The 22,534-nt window shown below is 35.5% G+C and overlaps 1 protein-coding gene across 2 annotated transcripts in view; it reads left to right on the plus strand.

The window, feature by feature from the left end:
* The window catches only part of LOC148944508 (F-box only protein 31-like), an 85,079-nt gene that overhangs the window by 59,252 nt on the left and 3,293 nt on the right, over window positions 1–22,534 (plus strand). For both annotated transcript variants that reach the window (XM_089100190.1, XM_089100189.1), the window contains 2 exons: window positions 10,264–10,442; window positions 12,865–13,030. In XM_089100190.1, coding sequence (XP_088956316.1) covers window positions 10,264–10,442; window positions 12,865–13,030 — 345 coding nt within the window. The remainder of the gene's footprint in view (window positions 1–10,263; window positions 10,443–12,864; window positions 13,031–22,534) is intronic.

Below are 22,534 nucleotides of genomic sequence, written 5' to 3' on the forward strand. Positions count from 1 at the left end.
CTCCACTTCACACCTCCTTAGTTCATATTTTAATGCTTTGTCCACTTTCTTTACATTCCTTTTGTTTTCATATGACCTATCACTCAGATAATTCTTGTACAAGTCCTTTCTCCTTTCTATTAAACATAAAGCTTTTTCACTAATATTCTTAGCTGCAGTTCTAGCTTTCTTCCCTAAAACACCTTCAGCAACTTCACAAATTATTTTTTTAAAATTATTCCAACCATCTTCCACATTATCAAATTTTAAACTCTGAAGTTTAGTATTCAACTGTTCCTGGAAATTTTCTCTCAAATTCTTATCCTGAAGTCTACCAACATCATAACTTCCCGGGAGGTAGTTACCCTTCCGAAATTTTAGCTTTAAATTAACCCTCGACACTACTAGATGGTGATATTTACTTACAACATCAATAACGGCACTCCCATATACCCTAGAATATTGTATTGATCCCGCCCGTCTTCGGTTTACTATAACATAATTTAAGCCACTCTTTAACGAAAGGAGACGAATTACGTGGAGATGAGTCACAAACTTTCACCGTGGCTGAGTGACTTCATCCTTTCTATATCTAATATTAAAGAGAAGATCTATATTTTTAATCGCAGCACAATTGCCTAAGCGTTGGCACAAGAATCTAAAAGAAATTAAATTGTTAAGGTACAAGTTGAACTTTAAATACTCAAATTAAGAAAATGTCATTCTCAACTCATTTGTGGGGATCTGGCCTAAGTTACAGGACATAATTACTGGTAATGGCCAAAACTTGACCCACTTTTCACGTAGTCATTAGAAAAGGATGGAATAGACCCTCCGCCTTGGGCTTTGGCCAGTTAGTCATTATATTCAAGATTTTTCAATATACGAAGAAATAATTCACTGATAAATTGTATTTATAATTGATCGTTTTTATAAATTATGTTTCAAAGAACAGGAGCTCTCGATTTGTTCATGGATTTAACCTTGAATCTATCCGAGTGGATGCGCAGTTTTTGGATAGAGGATTTTTTGTGGCCAAATTCGAGCTTGTGAGCAAGACTCATAATCGAGTAGTTAATGTGAACTGGACTAAAAATAGGCTATGAAACTTTGTGGGTGTAACTGTACAAAGAAGCTTCAAAAAATTATCTATTATTTCAAGAAAAAATTACCCTTTTGATGGGTCTTTGAAAACATAAAATCTTTTGAAGAACTAATATTGAATATACATAAGTTTCGGGTTATACTGACTCAAGGTGCAATGTAGTGTTTACTCAGCTACAGGACTTACTTTTAGATGGTTCCTCCTTTTAAGAATGTTATTACAATTTCTTCTTGATGGTGTGTAATCATAGGACTTGAGCATGTATACAAAGTTTAGAATCATTTGAATTGGACACTATACAAAAGCAGAGAAGCTATGTGGAAAGAGCATTTTTGGCCATTTTTGTAGTTCTTATGAGTGATAAACTGAGCGAAGTAGCTGAGCACCTCTGAATCATCACAGCGTTTAAGGCTGAACGACATGAAAACCAAAAATTAGCTATACAGAAAAGATTTTGCTGTGCCCGAATGGGGTATTTATCTTTGGTTAAATACAATCAGATTTAGAAAGCGGTCTTTAACTTGACTGTGAAACTCTAATAACATGGTTTTAATTTCTCACCTTATTTTAAAAGACAAAATTACAAAAATAGGTAAAAAGTTGACAGATATGCTAAATTTCGTTCCACTTTTAGCATTTGCTCATATTCAAATTCAGAAAAACTGGGAATTTAAAAAAGAAGAAGGATCAATTAAAGAAAGACGTAAGGACGTTTGATAAAATTTTAACAGGAAAGAATACACTTATTTGGCAAGGGCACTGGCAGAAAATCTTCCAGGGGGGCAGACGCCAAGATACCAGTGGTGGTTGGGGGACAGGGAATATATTTCAGGATATTTATTTTTGTAAAAATAAGTTTATTTTTAAATACTTCTAGTGAAAAACTCTCAAATAAAAAGAGGAATTAAATTCCATACAAAATGAATCAAAATACAGTAAATTTTAAACAAAAGCTCCTGGCAAATGATCTCTTTGTTTAACCAATACTATATATAATTAGTATGCAAATATTCTTAAAAGGGAGTAAAACTCGAACAAAACCTATAAAATTATGTATTTTTAACGTAGGTTATAACATGAATGAGCGTATTTCTGTGCAATCTCCCATTCCTGAGACTAATTTTCAGAAAGACTAGATATACTCAACAATCATCTGGCCTGCATTAACTCCATGTCTTGATTTGATAACAGCCTCGTAGAATGTACCTCTTTCATGACTGGACAATTCTCCGCCTCAAATTTAAATACCTTTTATGTCCAGACATTTAAAAACTTACAGAACAGCGAAAGAAAAAAACTAAATTTAAACTTACTATCCAGCTGTCAAATTGATCCTCTTTCTTTTTATTAGCCTATTCAACTAAATAAAACGAACATGTTTAAACAATTTTTGTCACAGGATAATCTTATCAAATAGTTAGTGATAAAAAAAACTTGAAGTAAAAAGTGACTTGGGTCAATATCCACCAAAACTAAAAATGAAATTCTCTTGACAATTGCTAAACCGACAGTATTGGCTTTTTGTGCTGATTCTAAATATATAGAATTATTTCAGTTTATTGTTACCCACCCACAACTAAAAATTTGAGAAAATTTGCCTAGTTTTTGAAAAAAAGGGGAACAACCACAGAAATGTGAGCGATCTTATTGAAAATCCCTTCATAAAAAAATCATGTCAGAGAACTCTACGATAGAGGTTTCAAGCTCCAATCTTCAAAATGTGGAGTTTCGCATTTTTTTTCAGAATAAACATCGTCGATGGAGGTTTTTTTGTTTTGTTTTTCACAGAGGTGATTGTATAAAAGCGAATGTCCAAGATAATTTGGAGGGAGCTCATTAAAACGTAAATTGAAAGCTCTTTTTTAAATGACCATACACGTTGGGCCAGAGGAAAGTATAGCTTTCTGCCATTTTATGGCACCAAACTACCACATTACCCCAAAGAGGACAAATTTGCAATCAATTTAAAATTGTGAGAAGTTAATTGAATCAAAAGTACCAATAACTATATTTTATACTTCCCAGTTGCAAAAGAAGTAATGCCAAACGGTGGCTGCACTGGATTCAACCAAGTTGATTCACTTTGTATTGAAATTAGGCTACGTTTGGTGATCTGTAATTGCGCATATGCTAAAATGAGGGGGGAGGGGTGAGTCATTCTTTAGTTGGGGATAGGGTAGATTCCTAAAAAGTAGATATTAATGGACATATTGCTTACTCTTCATGAGGCTTCAGATAAATGTTAAAAGAGGTAGAGAGGAGTCGGAATTAATTAAAATGTTTCTCTATAATATATTAAATATTAAAATAGCTAAAATATTAAATTCCCATATCTACCAGTACAGAGGGGGGGGGGGAAAGCAAGGCAGGCCATCATTATTCCCACCAGTAAATGTATTTATGGTGACAAATAATACTAGAACTTTAGTTTTAAGAAATTTCAAGTTTTAATATTTTTCTTTTTTCTTTTTATATGAAGTACTTCATTGTATTTAAGCAAATGAATGCAATCTATTTATCGATAAAAAATCCCATTGCAGAGCTTGTGATGGATTCATTTATGTAAAATATAAAAAGTCTGTTTAATACTGAACTCTTTGCTCTTTATTGTGAAGTTTGGCTTTTGTCAAAAATTTTAAATAAAGTTTGCAATTGAAAAAAAAAAAGATTTTTCAAAGCACGAAAAAAACTTCGTTTAATGAGCAGGGTGTTGAAAAGTGGGCCGTCCCCCTTATATACAAAGTAACTTCAATCTGTTATGAGTTTTAAACTTACTCCTTACTTTAGTTGAAACATCTTTTATATTTGTTTAATTACATTTCATGAGACTGTAAAGAATTATGAATGCAATACTTTCGGTAACGCAGAAAAAAGATCAACATTTCAATCATCTCTGTTTTGATTTTGATGTTGATCAAATAGTTCATGATAACTGACGGTAATTAAGGAGAGATTATAACATATATGAGGGGATTTGCCCCCTCCTCAACGCCTCGCTCTTTAAATTGTGTCCCAATTCTTTTCATTTCGAACAAAATGCCTAATATGCATCAAATGTCTTTGGAAGAAGGGTAGCGAAACAAAGGCTTGGGCGGGAAACGAGTTGGCATCAACCTCTTAACTTTTAGAAAAAGCCCTAAAACTTCTAATTTTCAGATGACTGAGCACCTTCCAAAGTTTCTACAACTCCTTCCATGCCGGAAATGATTAATAAATTGAAACCCTATTGCTCTTTACTTACATTGCTTTTCAGAAATTTTTATTGAAAACCGCCAACAATTTAATAATTTCAACACAAAATTTAAAGAAGGATAATTAAATTGTAATAAAAGTATTTATTCTGATACGAAAAAATTTAACAAAGTGAGTGGAGAGAAACGACACACCCAATAGAAATAAAAATACGTAACTCATTAGGTCGTAACAAAACCTACTGCACAAAACACATCTTATACCTCTTTCCCTACATAGCACGATCAAGTAGAAAAAAATGTTTGCAACTTAAAAGAAAAAAAATACTTTATTACTATTGATTATTCGATATGGAATGAAAAAAAGATATAGAAACGGTGCAATTCATCTTTTCTTCGAATTTCAGCGCTTTACCAGGCATATTATAATTTCGCTTCGAAAATTTATGTATAATGAGTTTTTAGATTTGCTTTCAATTAATCTGTGTCCAAAATAATGTTAAGATATGGGTATGCAAGAATTCTAAAGTTGAAAGTATCCCAACAGGGTTAGGTTTGGGAAAAGATATGAGTAAATATAATTGTTCCGCAAAAAACTTGCTTTATGGATGGTGATGAATTAAAAGAATCGTTCCTCCCCAAGTGCACAAGTTCTTTCCCATTCTTGGCCTTCTTGAAATCTCTGCCTCCCATGAAATGTTAGTGTCTCTTGAGGTAAAATTCTGTTAATGTCCTCAAGTGAGACCTAGCTATTATGTTTATCCTCTTTTCATACTGAGGATCAGGATAAAAACTAAAATGTCAAAGTTGGCTGTGAAGTTCACTTAGTTATTAGGCTTTTAGGTTGAAACTTTCAGGGCATGATGAGGGGGATGTTCAACTGATATAAAGGCAATACTCACATACAGCTACACTTTAAAAAAATGTTTGAGATTCGATGAATGGGTGCTTGAATCACCATCGGCTATAAACTTTGTATATCTTAGTTTATGCGTAGCTGGTGCAACACGAAAGGCCTCTACCAGTATATATGATTCCATCGCAGTGCTAGAACTACTCCAGTTCATAAAACATCTATGTTCAGGAACTAAAGTAGATTCTTGCTGTCGATTTGCCATGCATATGCAGCAATACTTGTTTCTAATTCCTACGCGAAGGGGTGTTTTTGAATAGAATCCAATTACAACACCACAACCAGATAATGCAGTGTATCTATTACCATAACTTCGTGTGCACCAACTTCCATCAACTATAACACACGCATCGACTATTCCGTTGGAGTCAATCTTTCCATCAGCCTTCAATGCCATTCGGCGCTCTATTTTACCTTTTATTTTTTTAGCAAATTATCGTGAAGGATTTTCTCTATGGACTCCCCGATAACGCTTTCGTACTTGGTAGATGTTTTTTGCGATGGGCAGTTAATTCCAATTGTATAAAAAAGTTCTTGAACCTGGACATGAGTCATTCAGGCGTTTACGACGGTAACTGCAAATCCTTTGTTTATATTTCTAGACACCGTTTCTTTTTCCTGCTTATCTTCGTCCATATCTCGAATTAACTAGTCGATTTTTTTCCGTTTCAGGGGGTGCGGGCGGGTTTTTTTCAGTTCTGTTTTTTACTCTTGTGTTATGTTACTGCTGCTAGCTTTCGTATCCTTTTGTACTTTCACTGGAATATCAGTGTGAAGCGTAGCTTCTTCTTGGCAAGATTCACATTTGAAGATACATCCCGAACGCAATCCAACAATGTGCTCTTTGTCGAACATCATGTTTGAAATAAGACTGAAGTTTTGATAACTACAATAAAAAAACAAATCATTGGTATAAGCTCCTGTAAATTCGAAGGATACAAGCATACTACAGCTGATAATTATCCCAACCCAGTAAGCTATGGGACAATATTGTGTATATTTTTGCATTCAGGGCAAAATACGATTTACAAATGATTATGATTGAGAATAATCCTTTTCTTCCTCGAGCACCTATCATTCCCCTATTTCTGTTGTTGTCGGAGTCTCTGCCTCCCACGATACATTACCCTGTCCTGCGGTAGATTTCCGCACCCGTATTTGAGTGGTACCTAGCTATTTTGCTCACCCGCTTTTATACTAAGGGCGAGGAAGATCCTCCGGAAAAAAATCAAGGAAAATACCCCCCCTCCCGCTGCTGGTTGGTTTCCAATTACTTTCGACTTATAAAAAAAGACTAGAAATCTCAATTTCTGATCAAATGAGCATCCTCCAAAGTTTCTACGACCATGAGGCGGAGGTGGGGATGATGAAGGGGCAGTCCCCTTCCTATAAGGAAGAAATTCCGCTCATTTCGGGGTTTGATATTACTCTTTACTTTCATAATAACAGCGTAGACGGAGGTATCCCCAGAAATAGAGAGAGATTAAATATCATTTTCAAATTTTTGTTGTGAAAGTTTTTTTGGGAGGATGGGGGAGGGGGCAACCCCCCCCCCCAAAAAAAAAAATTATACCCAAACAAAAGTTCTGAATACGCCCCAAGGGATTATACATCAATCTCTACCCCCCTCCCCTTGTCTCGTTCTTAGAACTAATTCTGTATTTATCTGAAGGCTCAATGAGAGTTGGGATCTTTTGGCATCAGAAAACATCCTTTGAGGCATGTTCCTCCATCCCTAACTAGCCAAAATATTTTTAAGGTCCAATTTCAAGTTTCAACACAAATTTCACCGTATTAGGTAAATTCTCTGTTGTTTTACAATTCCACACTCTATTTTAAGGTCATACTATATCATCTCCCCCTACTTTCGATAAATAAAAGATTTATTTAACATAGATTTAATACACTTTCAAGCTTGTTTTGACTAGCGACCTAATGAAAAATCGAAAGAATTGTAAGTTCCAGGGCTATTCCTACGTAATATTATTTGTGGGTCTTTCAAATTCTGACAAAAAAGATGTTTTTTGTTTTAATTTTCCCGTCACTGTTCATTTTTAGCTATGTTTGTTGAAAAGGCTATCATTTGAATGAAATTAAATGGAGAGAAATCTGTCAGAAAAAATGGTATACGAATTATTGGTGGTTCCAACCCTCCAGCGCTCCTTGTCACTTTGATCTAGAAAAGTTCACTAGAAAATCCATCAAAATGTATCAATAAACGTACTTTACGAATATTCAACCAATCATACAGTATTTCTTTTAAACTCCCAGTAAAAAAAAAAAAAAAAAAAAAAAAAAAAAAAAAAAAAAAAAAAAAAAAAAGCTATGCAATGTGGCAAAACTACGTGACGGAAATTGTGAGCGAACATGTTCATAATATTTTATTTGTACTTATAAGCAAGAACGTATCCAGTATTTCGGTTTGGAGATGGGATGTAACAAACACTTTAAAAAATATACCAAAAAATTTTTTTGCGTTTTTTTGCTACAATTTTTGGAGGGGGCGGAGTATTCAAACCCGGTATATAACCCTTCCCTGGATACAGCATTGATTATATAAGACTCGAGTTTCTGTTGTTATGACTGCAAGAAGTGTAAGGCCTTAAAAGTAGAAAAAAAATTTGTCAAAACGACACTACAAAACTAATTAAAAACACCTATGAAATACTACCGTCGCTTTCTTCACTTCTTGTTACGACATTTACTTTTTTATTTACCAGATTAAATAGGTCTACACATAAAAATTTTCTTTGACCTCTCTACATTTAAATTTACAATAAAACAAAATAGAAATAAAACCCTTTTTAAATTTATTTTCGTTTTTTTTTTTTAACGACCTGAACTGCTTCTCATAATAATGAAATTATGGCCTAGAAATTAGTTTTTGTAGCTTCAACCACCCCTCCCCCTCCCCCCACACACACACATTAATTTTACTTCCCCGTCAAAATATTATTTGAAGATATACATATTCCGTTAAAATATTGTATAAAACAATAAATTAAAATATATAAGGCAAAAGAAAAAAAAAAACTAGGTGGAAAAAATCGTTAATATCACTAAGCAGAAGGTCATGAATCAAGGTCTAGTTTTTTTTTTAAATTTATACTAAAAAATAAAATGAACGAAAGTTGCATGCCTGGAAAAAGTGTTATTTGTTAGGAGGCTGCAATCCCCTAGCCCTCTTCTTGCGACAAATAATATTTTACTTCCAATCTTTATCCCGTATTATCAAAAGAAATTTCTACTAGGACTAAGTGGGATAGATATTAAAGAGTTTTAAGTTTTGAAGCTTCAATAACCTCCCCTCCCCCCTCATTTTTTTAAACTTTCTTTTAAAAAGATTAGATACTTATGCATCTCCCGGTAAAATATTATGTAAAATTATGCACTAAAACATATAAATCAAAAGCAAAAAGAAATTACATTCCATAAATCGTTATTAAGTACTTCATTTGCCCGTACGATAGTGGAACCATCCCTGGATCTGCCAGTGACTAAGTAGATGGTCATAGATCAAAGTCTATATTTTATGATTAACGGTACAGAATTGAAGTAATTTGACTTGTATACCTAAAAATTGTGCTATTTGTTAGGGGGCTACAATCACCTATATTTCCCCTTGCGACAAAAATTTGTATTTTTTTCCGCTTATTTTAATTCTTAAACATTTTTTCTCATAGGAACAAGGCGCGATAAAAATTTAAGGGTCATAAGGCACATTCAGTGTGTTTTAATTTGAAAGTCTCTAGGTGATTAGAATTAAAAAAAAAGAAAACCATTAAATAAACTTAAACACAAAATATGTTTTCGCCCTCTCCTCCATCGCCCTTGTTGGTTTTTTTATCAGTATGAATCTATTGATTCATCCGAACAACTTTCTAAGAAAAGTAGGAGAATCCGAATCTAAGCCCCCGAAAGTACACAAACCTATAATAAGTATAAGGTCTTTGAGAGGTTCATGCTGCAAAATTTATCAAGTGGTACTTACATATGTTTGATTACCAATTCTTCATAGCTCTTTAGAAAATGGGGCACATTAACCATCCAGCGAGAATTTGTTAAAATATCCGATTCTAAATTGCGACCCGCAGTTATAACTTTCAGTCTTGGGGATTTCTGCTGCAGGCTCTTCTTGAAGAGATGTTTCGTTCAAGTCGAGTAAATGTTTTGCAAGTCGCGGTCTTCAAAGTTTTTTGTATTTTTGCTTTAGTTTTTCCCTGTGCTTCTGTACAGTAACCAAGCCAATTCCTCTTTTATTACTCTTCTTTACCATCTTTCACAAAGCACTTTTGTGAACTAACAAGGCCAATTTCTTTAATTGCCTTTCCCTTCTTTCAAAATCCTTGATCGCAATCTAATTTGACGTAGCAATCCTATTTGCATAATATGTTGAAACATTCCCCTTTGATGTCAGTCGATACAAGTTGAAACCCTGAAACTTTATCACCTGAACACTGGTAATTATGCCCGCTTACTGAAACTCAATATGCAACCGTTCAGGAAAACTGATGGTAACAACTTTTAAATAAACTGATAAAAATGTCTTTTTTGAACTAATTAGGAAAAAAACTTAAAAGTCAAGTTGTTCCTTTCAAAATCCTCTACAAGTCCGTGTTAAATTTATTAAACTTGTATTTACCGTTTCCTCATACAAGTTGAAATGGATTTTGCACGAAAAAGTCTAATTTAGAAAGCCAAGTCAAAAATATTAAAAAAATAGCAAACTCAGATTATATTTCTAGATCAGGGAAACAGATAGAAACCAAAATCGATGCCTTAATGCGTCTGTTGTCGTCATACAAGCTAAAAGTATTTAACATGGAAGAGATAGCCGGGATTGTTTCTATTCCGTTCCTCCTTAACAATCCTCAAGGAAGCAAGGAAGAGGATTGCTGTTGGCATAATACTTCAACTAATCTTAGGCTCTTAACTTCTTATAGATATAGTTACATCTGTGAATGAATTAGTCTGTGGTGAAGCAGTATTTTGTCTAATTTCTTTTCTAAAAATTAGTATTCACTTGGACGAATTCTTAAATTTCGAGATCCTTAGACGAGTTTATTTGTTTTCAGTTATGTACAGATCAGTTTACAACTTCTTGTTTGTCCCATAGTTCACATAAAGGAGTCGATGAATACACTGGAGAGGACCTCGTTGATTGGCTTAATCAGGAGCTTGATTTACAAACTCCAGGTGGTCAGTTATCCCAAAGAATGTTTGTGCTTAAATTCATCTCCTCCAAACACTTTGAGTAAGTCTCTTTGCTTCGTTTTAAAATTGTATGAAGTGGGTAACTTTATGTGTTAGATATGTAAAAACGTGCTAAATTGTCTTTACTATAGGCTGGTTTTTACGAGATTCCCGGAAAAACTTTCCTGCTCGGCGACACGTCTCGAAAACCGCTGGAAAGGAGAATTGGAAAGTGGAAAACTAAGACGACGGTTGGAGCAAAAACTAGTGGAAGACGTCTGCTAAGCTGCCCCTCTTGATCTATGCAATTCTTCGGCCTATTTGAAAATTATGCCAGAAATGTGGTTTCCACCTCCACTTTCCACGATCCGTCTGAATTTACTTTCTGAAAAAGCAGAAAGCGTTTTCAATGGAAAGATTGGAATGGAAAGATTCCTATCCGTCCTCGTACACGGAAACACTAAAAGCGATTCTGGATCTGCTTTCCAAATCGCGGGAACCGCCCTTAACATATTTGAGCCATTGCTAAACCAATTAAATTAAGGACGTTTTTTACATTTTAGAAAGTTCAGCACGAAAGACGCTTGCTTCACTTTTAACTTAGTGTTTTCGTAAGAACCACCTTTGCTGAAAGGACCACATTCTCGTAAGGACCACCTTTGTCTCTGGAAATCCGAAGTTGTTGCATAGGCTACAATTTTATTCGATAATTGTGTAATTGCTAAGACTAGGAACATATCATCAAGTAATTGACGGTTCCGTATGCCTTCTATAAAAAAGAAGAAATTTCTTCTATTGATTTTTTTGGAGAGTTTGAACTAATCCGTACGACAATGTACTAAAACACGTCCGTTCTGTTCAAACACATTAGCAAATACAAAAATCTGTTTTTTTTACTTGATGACTAGTACATTAAATCAAGAATAGCAATGATCAATCTTCAGGATTTTTCTTTGTCGCCAGTTCTATGGACTTAATCGAGTTGGCTTCTGAAGCAGCTCTTGTCGTAGTGGAAGATTTAATAAAAAGAATTAAAAAGTGTACGTTATCATATGAATTAGAACAATTTGTAGCACTGTATGCTTAATAATGGATAGACATAGAAGGTTACCAGTCAAAATTATGACAAAAATTTTCATTACTTCTTGCTCTAAGATTTCTTCATCAAATATTATTCTAAATAAGGGGCGTAATTTGCTCTGGGGCAGGGGGGGGGGACTGCGCCTTCCAGACCTCGGTTTGCCACTATAAAGTACTGTAAAGTACCTTTATGGTACCAAATGGCATATTTGTTTTTGTTTTTACTGCTATTTTTACTTGATTTGTGAAAATCGGCTCCAACTTTGCCTTCCCCCCCCCAGGATTTCGATGAAATTACGCCACTGTTCTATATACAGTATGAATAAATGAAGTCATATTATTCAGATAAACACTACCATTTCAAGGTGAATTGTCTGTAATTTGCATAATTGGAGGAAAACTGTTGCTGTGAATATCTTAGAAACGCTATTTTTCCTCCGCTGCAGAATTATGAAAATGCGGATAATTGGAGGAAAACTGTTGCTGTGAATACCTTAGAAACGCTATTTTTCCTCTGCTTTAGAATTATGAAAACGTGAATAATTGGAGGGAATCTGTTGCTGTGAATATCTTAGAAATGCTATTTTTTTCTGCTGTAGAATTATGAAAATGTGAAGTGATCTAACACACTGTTTGTATTCTCATTGTCTTCTAAAGAGACGCTGAATAGCAACTCTGATAGCCTGGAATTTTAATGTGAGTTCCTCCACAATGAAAAAAGATTGAACTCAGATCTCATTTAATCCAAGTGGACAATGAGTGTGTTTTTATAAAACCTGAAGCTTTCAGTTCTTTAATTTCATCGAATCCTTGAAATGCAAAAAATAGCAGGAGGTTACCGAGGAAAAAAGAAGATAGTAACTTGAGTATCTAAATATAACCACTTCGCAAAAGTACATATATAATAAAAATAAAAGCGGTAAAAACAACCTAGAAAAACAGTGTAGGCTCATGTCAATTTACGAACAATAGAATACATTTATTCTTTGGTTGTTCTGCTTCCAAACGTTGACTTTTCGGATATTGACGTGTCAAAATGTTGTTCTAAATGTCGTCTTTTGGGAGGGAGAGAAAATTAAGTTTCGTTTGTTTTTCTTTAGTCAGAAATAGAAATAATAAGCAAAATATTCTATAATTTTTGTCATAACGAGTCACAAAAAATAATTTTTATGCGTGGAAAAACTTTTCTTAGATTTGAAGAGAAAGAGTGAGAGAGAGAGAAGAAAGTTTGCGAAAGTGACTAAAGTTCTTTTCCTCACTTTTTTTTCTATATAAAGTTCTTTTTTTGGTAGGAGGGTTTTCTCTTTTGGGTTTCTGGGGCATTATTTTCCTCTCCCTCAACGCGCAACCCTTTTTTGTTTCTTTTTACTAAAGTTCTATTTCAAGGATACACATTCTTTCAGATATGGAGGAACGTATCAGAGACTAGAGTTGCCAAAAGTACCCGCAGGTAAAAGGGTACCAATAAAACCTGGGCTTTTTAAGGGCACCTATTCGGCCCATGGTTTGGAGATAATCATGTTGACATACAACCTCGAAGGGACAAAAGTTGAAGGAATCAAAGTAACGGTATGTCCAATGTTCACTTTGACATAAAACAAACAAGAGCCAGGTTACCTATTCTCTGTTTTGTTGTTTTTCTGTCTCGGATAGTCAGTTGTCGTCATTAGCCATGTGCGCAGTAACCAATCTAAGAGGGAGAACACTTTATCGAAGGGAGGGGACGGGGAGATTGGAAAAATGCAAATAGCGGTGAATTTCACGTATATGGATAAAATCATAAAAACCTTTATATTGGGGCGGGGTACCGTCCTGCCCTCCAGCATACATACCTGCCTAGGCTATTGGATTTTTTTTTTTACCAAATTTATTATAGTGCACCATGGGCCTGTAACCAGTTTATGATATATACAGTGCTGTGATTGGCTCCGTTAATAAGTGATGCGATGAAGAATAATATGATGACTTATTTTTCTATATGACTTCTTATTCTTATTACTTGTTATAACTTCTATATGACATATACATGACATATGACATATACTTATTCTTCTAAAAGATAAGAAGAATAAGTGATGACGATGTTTTATTGATTTAACACAGTACAAATTGCAACATAACATCGACTTGTAACAAGGCAGAAAAAGTTGTAGAATTCAATGCATCCCCTTTATCACAAGAAAAAATATATAACGAAAATGTACACTTAACCAAAAGGAAAAGACGGAGAGAACGAGGGGAGAAAAAATAAAAAATAAAAAAGGAAATGGAGAAAAGAAATAGCTGAAGATAGGGATGGTAATCACCAAAGAACTTACTAAATATTAGAATAGCCCGCAACCATAAGATAAAAACCATATTTTTTATATTATTTTTTAACTGTGAGCAGCGATGGTAATTCACTTCTTAATTCAGATAGCTTATTTTTATTCGCAATCAGAGGAAGTTGATACCTTTTAGTTAGTCTCGACCCCTCATTCTTAACGAAGAGGAAAATAAACTTCTTACTAGCTCTTGATAAATGATAAAGTTAATTATAAATGAAAAGTTTCAGTCCATTCAAAAAGTGATCTTTATGTTGGATTTTAAAAACCACCTTCCTGTATTAACGTGTAAAATTTCGCTTTAGATCAATAATATCAAGAAATAAAAAGATGTTTTAATTTCTGATAAGTTTCTTCAATCTTCCTTGAATGGGCTAAAAATGTTTTAAAATTCTTGTGGATTTATTCTGGACATTACACAACCCTCTTATATTTGATTGGAAAGTCATGATCCAAACACTAAGGCAATTTTTAAAATAGCAATAAATTAATGCAAAATGTAGTTCTCATTATTTGGTATGGAAATGAAAATTCTAGGAGCAATCTAGATTCCTGGATACTATTGCTCTAGGTTGACTGATATGAGCTTTAAATGAGACCGTGAATCTATGTATATTCCTAAATACCTAAAAACATCTACTCTTATGAGGAAGAAGCCCCAGTACTAATACTTTGAAATAACACCCGGTTCACTGACTTTGAACTTCTGCCAAAACCATTAATTCTGACGTCTCTAGGTTAGGATTAATCAACTAGTGCTAAACCAAGAGCCTACATTCAGAGCAACAGTTTCCAGAGAAAGTCATAAGCCCTCTTCGTTTCCCGCCCTTAAAATAATCGCTGTGGTAAAATAATATACCCCGGAGGATAGGAGGGATGGCTATCTCAAAATTTCGATTGGATGCGTTTGGGGAAAAGAGGATGTCAGGGAGAGGGGGGGGGGGCTAGTTGCCCTCCATCGCTTTTGACTCTTAAAAGGAAACTAGAACTATATATTTCCAATCAAATAGACCTCATCTACTAAAGTTCACACGACCATTCCTTCCACAAAAACTTTATATGCCCCCGGAGTATAACTTAAAACCCTTGTCCCCAGATTCTGAGGGGTTGTGTCAACCAAAAAGGCCTTGTTATATGATCTTTGGACTATTTTTTGAACAAATGACTATCTCAAAATTATGTCAAATGCATTTGGGAAAATACGACGTGGGGGGGGGGGGGTGTAGCTGCTCTCCGATCACTTTGCATCTTAAAAACGACACTAGAACTTCTCATTACCAATCCAATGAGCCCACTCCAAAGTTTATACGACCCCCCTTTCTATAAAAAAAACCTTTTATGCCCCCAGTAATTCACTTCTTAATTCAGATAGCTTATTTTTATTCGCAATCAGAGGAAGTTGATACCTTTTAGTTAGTCTCGACCCCTCATTCTTAACGAAGAGGAAAATAAACTTCTTACTAGCTCTTGATAAATGATAAAGTTAATTATAAATGAAAAGTTTCAGTCCATTCAAAAAGTGATCTTTATGTTGGATTTTAAAAACCACCTTCCTGTATTAACGTGTAAAATTTCGCTTTAGATCAATAATATCAAGAAATAAAAAGATGTTTTAATTTCTGATAAGTTTCTTCAATCTTCCTTGAATGGGCTAAAAATGTTTTAAAATTCTTGTGGATTTATTCTGGACATTACGCAACCCTCTTATATTGGAAAGTCATGATCCAAACACTAAGGCAATTTTTAAAATAGCAATAAATTAATGCAAAATGTAGTTCTCATTATTTGGTATGGAAATGAAAATTCTAGGAGCAATCTAGATTCCTGGATACTATTGCTCTAGGTTGACTGATATGAGCTTTAAATGAGACCGTGAATCTATGTATATTCCTAAATACCTAAAAACATCTACTCTTATGAGGAAGAAGCCCCAGTACTAATACTTTGAAATAACACCCGGTTCACTGACTTTGAACTTCTGCCAAAACCATAAATTCTGACGTCTCTAGGTTAGGATTAATCAATTAGTGCTAAACCAAGAGCCTACATTCAGAGCAACAGTTTCCAGAGAAAGTCATAAGCCCTCTTCGTTTCCCGCCCTTAAAATAATCGCTGTGGTAAAATAATATACCCCGGAGGATAGGAGGGATGGCTATCTCAAAATTTCGATTGGATGCGTTTGGGAAAAAGAGGATGTCAGGGAGAGGGGGGGGGGGGCTAGTTGCCCTCCATCGCTTTTGACTCTTAAAAGGAAACTAGAACTATATATTTCCAATAAAATAGACCACATCTACTAAAGTTCACACGACCATTCCTTCCACAAAAACTTTATATGCCCCCGGAGTATAACTTAAAACCCTTGTCCCCAGATTCTGAGGGGTTGTGTCAACCAAAAAGGCCTTGTTATATGATCTTTGGACTATTTTTTGAACAAATGACTATCTCAAAATTATGTCAAATGCATTTGGGAAAATACGACGTGGGGGGGGGGGGCTGTAGCTGCTCTCCGATCACTTTGCCTCTTAAAAACGACACTAGAACTTCTCATTACCAATCCAATGAGCCCACTCCAAAGTTTATACGACCCCCCTTTCTATAAAAAAAAACCTTTTATGCCCCCAGTAATTCACTTCTTAATTCAGATAGCTTATTTTTATTCGCAATCAGAGGAAGTTGATACCTTTTAGTTAGTCTCGACCCCTCATTCTTAACGAAGAGGAAAATAAACTTCTTACTAGCTCTTGATAAATGATAAAGTTAATTATAAATGAAAAGTTTCAGTCCATTCAAAAAGTGATCTTTATGTTGGATTTTAAAAACCACCTTCCTGTATTAACGTGTAAAATTTCGCTTTAGATCAATAATATCAAGAAATAAAATTTGTTTTAATTTCTGATAAGTTTCTTCAATCTTCCTTGAATGGGCTAAAAATGTTTTAAAATTCTTGTGGATTTATTCTGGACATTACGCAACCCTCTTATATTGGAAAGTCATGATCCAAACACTAAGGCAATTTTTAAAATAGCAATAAATTAATGCAAAATGTAGTTCTCATTATTTGGTATGGAAATGAAAATTCTAGGAGCAATCTAGATTCCTGGATACTATTGCTCTAGGTTGACTGATATGAGCTTTAAATGAGACCGTGAATCTATGTATATTCCTAAATACCTAAAAACATCTACTCTTATGAGGAAGAAGCCCCAGTACTAATACTTTGAAATAACACCCGGTTCACTGACTTTGAACTTCTGCCAAAACCATAAATTCTGACGTCTCTAGGTTAGGATTAATCAATTAGTGCTAAACCAAGAGCCTACATTCAGAGCAACAGTTTCCAGAGAAAGTCATAAGCCCTCTTCGTTTCCCGCCCTTAAAATAATCGCTGTGGTAAAATAATATACCCCGGAGGATAGGAGGGATGGCTATCTCAAAATTTCGATCGAATGCGTTTGGCGAAAAGAGGATCTCAGGGAGAGGGGGGGCTAGTTGCCCTCCATCACTTTTGACTCTTAAAAGGTAACTAGAACTATACATTTCTAATCAAATAGACCTCATCTACTAAAGTTCACACGACCATTCCTTCCACAAAAACTTTATATGCCCCCGGAGTATAACTTAAAACCCTTGTCCCCAGATTCTGAGGGGTTGTGTCAACCAAAAAGGCCTTGTTATATGATCTTTGGACTATTTTTTGAACAAATGACTATCTCAAAATTATGTCAAATGCATTTGGGAAAATACGACGTGGGGGGGGGGGCTGTAGCTGCTCTCCGATCACTTTGCCTCTTAAAAACGACACTAGAACTTCTCATTACCAATCCAATGAGCCCACTCCAAAGTTTATACGACCCCCCTTTCTATAAAAAAAACCTTTTATGCCCCCAGTAATTCACTTCTTAATTCAGATAGCTTATTTTTATTCGCAATCAGAGGAAGTTGATACCTTTTAGTTAGTCTCGACCCCTCATTCTTAACGAAGAGGAAAATAAACTTCTTACTAGCTCTTGATAAATGATAAAGTTAATTATAAATGAAAAGTTTCAGTCCATTCAAAAAGTGATCTTTATGTTGGATTTTAAAAACCACCTTCCTGTATTAACGTGTAAAATTTCGCTTTAGATCAATAATATCAAGAAATAAAATTTGTTTTAATTTCTGATAAGTTTCTTCAATCTTCCTTGAATGGGCTAAAAATGTTTTAAAATTCTTGTGGATTTATTCTGGACATTACGCAACCCTCTTATATTGGAAAGTCATGATCCAAACACTAAGGCAATTTTTAAAATAGCAATAAATTAATGCAAAATGTAGTTCTCATTATTTGGTATGGAAATGAAAATTCTAGGAGCAATCTAGATTCCTGGATACTATTGCTCTAGGTTGACTGATATGAGCTTTAAATGAGACCGTGAATCTATGTATATTCCTAAATACCTAAAAACATCTACTCTTATGAGGAAGAAGCCCCAGTACTAATACTTTGAAATAACACCCGGTTCACTGACTTTGAACTTCTGCCAAAACCATAAATTCTGACGTCTCTAGGTTAGGATTAATCAATTAGTGCTAAACCAAGAGCCTACATTCAGAGCAACAGTTTCCAGAGAAAGTCATAAGCCCTCTTCGTTTCCCGCCCTTAAAATAATCGCTGTGGTAAAATAATATACCCCGGAGGATAGGAGGGATGGCTATCTCAAAATTTCGATCGAATGCGTTTGGCGAAAAGAGGATCTCAGGGAGAGGGGGGGGGGGGCTAGTTGCCCTCCATCACTTTTGACTCTTAAAAGGTAACTAGAACTATACATTTCTAATCAAATAGACCTCATCTACTAAAGTTCACACGACCATTCCTTCCACAAAAACTTTATATGCCCCCGGAGTATAACTTAAAACCCTTGTCCCCAGATTCTGAGGGGTTGTGTCAACCAAAAAGGCCTTGTTATATGATCTTTGGACTATTTTTTGAACAAATGACTATCTCAAAATTATGTCAAATGCATTTGGGAAAATACGACGTGGGGGGGTGTAGCTGCTCTCCGATCACTTTGCCTCTTAAAAACGACACTAGAACTTCTCATTACCAATCCAATGAGCGCACTCCAAAGTTTATACGACCCCCCTTTCTATAAAAAAAACCTTTTATGCCCCCAGGGTATATCTTACAACCATTGCCCTGAGGGGGTCAAATCCTCGAAGACATAATTCCCGGACCTTTCAACTACGCTGAACAAAATAACTATCGCAAAATTCTATTGGATGTGATTGGATCAGCAACATCTCTAGAACGACTGGGGATATTAAGTTGAAACTTGCGGGGCTACTATTATTACTACTTCTGTTCTTATAAATAAATCAATACTTGCTCTTACAAACCCGGGAGGTTACAAACCTCCTGCCCCTAAAGATTAACATGATTTGAAAGTCTCATTTACAAGTCACTCTCATTGACTGGGGGAAAACCCCAAAAAATGAAACATTAAATTCTGCAGGCCCCTGCAGTCGATGGTCTAAGATTGCTTGATTAAAATCTCCTTGGCTGTAGGTACCCCCCATTAAATTCCAGCGAATGTGGAAACTTTAGCGCGGAACTTAGATGGGACTCAGAAGTGGCAGAAGCCTGTGAAAATCCATCTGCTTTGTCCTTATGACCTAAAAGTACTTGCCCTATAACTTTCAAACAGATGGAGAAGGAAAACATGGCTTTGAAAATCATCATTCTTGTGGCCCAGGTCTCTGTTGAAAATTTGACGGTGAGAGATCTTGGATAGTCCATGGGCCAACTTTATGGTTCCGATTATATGAATAAAAATCCTTGTAGTGAAGTGGGATGTGTCTTCGAGGGATTTTGGCCCATTTTGTGCCTGTAATGATCCGGACTAAAAATAATGTCACACTTCTGTTCAAACACGATATAACCTTTCGATTTTAAATCAGATTTGCAATTTGTGAAAGGTTCTGAAGGGGTGACTATTCCGATTTGGTTCTCCGGTATTATAGATTGAAAATCCTTGTGGGATTCATTTTCTAAAAAGATGCAACATGATGTACCCCTAAAAAGTTGACATTGTGAAGGGTGAGGAGGAGGGGGGTTATTGAAGAGTCCAAGGACTTATTTTTGACCTCCATAAATACGGATTGAAAATCTTAGCGTGAATTGCTTCAAACAAAACACAGCATATCCACTTTTCTGCTAAAATACTGTTGGATATGGAGAGCGGTGTTGTTCATGGATTGGCCATGGGTCCACTTTATACAACAAATCTTACAGATTGAAAATCATTGCATTCTTTCCTTTAAAACTATGTCTAACATACCTCTCTTTCGGCTGAAAAGTTCAAGGTGGGAGAGATAGGGAGCGTTGAAGGGTCCATGGGTCCATTTTGGTTCTCAGGTAGTATAGTTTGAAATTATTGCATGCCTCTGGCTAAAAAAAAAAGGTGCAACATGCCCACATTTGCTTCAAAAAGATGGAAGAGGGACAGGGAAACGCTTTGGAGCGGCATGGCCACGTTCTAGTCCTAGGATCATGCAGGTTGAAAATCCTTTCACGATTTCCTTCAGACACACTTGCCTGTGTTTGCGCTAAAAATTGGTGGTGAGAGGGGTGGGACGGCATTCAAAGGCCTCTTGTCTACTGTTTTTCTCCGAATATACTCATTGAAAATACTTGCGCAGTTCCAATTTAAGCAGGATACAACATGTCAATAGTTTTACTAAGAAGCTGGCGATGGGAGCGAAGAGGAATTTTATTTAGCCAAGAGCCCACGTGCCTCCAAAAAAAAAATCATTGAGAATTCTCGCTTGGTCCCGCGTCAAACAAGGTGTAACATGCTTGCCTTTCTGCAAAGAAAATAAATGGTTCGGAGAGGGGAGGAGGGGTGCACTGGAGGCGTCTTGGTCCAGATTTTTGCTTCCTAATAATGCCAATTAAAAATTCTTGCATGATTTTGGTTCAAACGAGTTGCTGTGTGCCTACGTTTTAATAAAAGGTTGCTGGTGAGGTGTATGTATGTGTGGAGGAAGGGGAGTGTTATAGAGCACAATGGACTACTTTGATCCCCCAGTGATACAGAGGAAAATCATTCCAAGATTCGGCTTCAAACAAGGTGAAGTAGGCCTACCGTTCTGCCAAAAGGTTAGCAGTACAGTCGGCGGGGGGGGGGGGGGTCACTGGCCCAGGTCGGTTCTTCGATTATACAGATTGAAAATCCTTGCTTGACTTTGGTTCAAGAAAGTGCATCGTACCTACCTTTTCGCTAAAAAGCTGTGTTGGTAGGGTGGGGTAGTTGGACAGAGGGACCGTGGGCTCACTTTTTACCTTCATCTTTTTTATGAAGAATCTGGCCTTAGCTCGTTCTTGAGCATCCGTTATTCAATTGCTTTACGGTGTGTACTGTAAATCAACCCAATCTTTTATCCCTTATTTCTATGACTATCTTAACTTAGTTCTGCCCTAGCAATGACATATGTATGGATGATAGATAAACTTGTCTATCAACAAATGAAATAACATCATTTTTATACAATCTTAAAAAGGGCTTATGCCAGATTTCCTTCTCAATCACTCGGACTATCTGTCTTGGCTTTTTCTACAAATAGCCATGTCTTGATGCCTACTGGAAAATACTTGATTGAATAAACAAGATGTCTGGCTTTCCGATTTTTAAAATGGTTTATTTTAAGAAAGTATATTAAAAAAAATCAACTGATGTAGTGTACATTCATATGGTTTTTTAGGAGTATAGACTAGCGTTAAAAGGAAATTTATACCTCTCTTAGTTCAAAATTGATTTTCTTGCCGTGGAACCCCTTTCTAATATCATTACTAAGAAAGGAGCAAAGGAAGACCTCCAGTTTCTTTAGCAATATGAGAACTATTAATAGAGAGGATACACATACGATACCGTTCCCCTACCATAGTCCCAAACACAGAAAAAATAGACAGAAAAAGACTCTTTAAAGTAGGTGGCAACACTTTGAAGCCCAAATGAAAATGCTCCCTTTTTAGATTTCTGAATTCCTATCTATTATTTTATTGCAATATTTTGGTAGGGGATTCAGAGAACCATCGCAAACCTGAAGCACTTTTAGATTTTAATCCAAATTCAGTTTTAAAGTGCTTTATGTTTGAATGGAGCTTTGTACTCGAAAGCTGAAATATGGTTCGAAGAAATGAAAATTTGACGGAACAACTGCAGATTGTCTTTCCTGACATAGACTATGAAACTCCACTTTAGCTCATGCATTATTGGCTTTGGCTCAAGTATAAGCGAAAATGTACACGGCTTTTCAAAATGTAGTATTATATGTAATCAGTCCAGCAAGGGATTTACGCACTCCTTAAAAATCGCAGAGGTTAGACTCATCACTTCCTCAAAATAAACTAAAATCTGCAACAAAGGACAACAAAGGACAAAATGCGAACAAAAGCAGTGTTGCTCCTGTTCATTGTTATCCATGGATGGATCTTCAGTAGAAACTGGGGGCCCTCCAATATAGAGGATGTCAACTGTTTGATATCTTGCTATTATTGTGGATTACCCTCATTTAAATTTATTATTATTCTCATTTAAAGGTTATATTGAGAAAGTTTCAAATGTATTAGCTAGAAATGTTGGTACAATTTGAAAACTTAAACATTGTTTCCTTAAGGAAATAATCCGTATATTATATTTTAGTTTAATTCACCCCTATGTTTTGTATTGTAGTTGAATATGGCTGAGATTTTTCTCCTCGATCCTTCGTT

The sequence above is a fragment of the Artemia sp. Qi Xiang Cuo genome, chromosome 14, assembly GCF_049724085.1.
Source record: "Artemia sp. Qi Xiang Cuo chromosome 14, ASM4972408v1, whole genome shotgun sequence".
Classification (NCBI taxonomy): Eukaryota; Metazoa; Arthropoda; class Branchiopoda; order Anostraca; family Artemiidae; genus Artemia; species Artemia sp. Qi Xiang Cuo.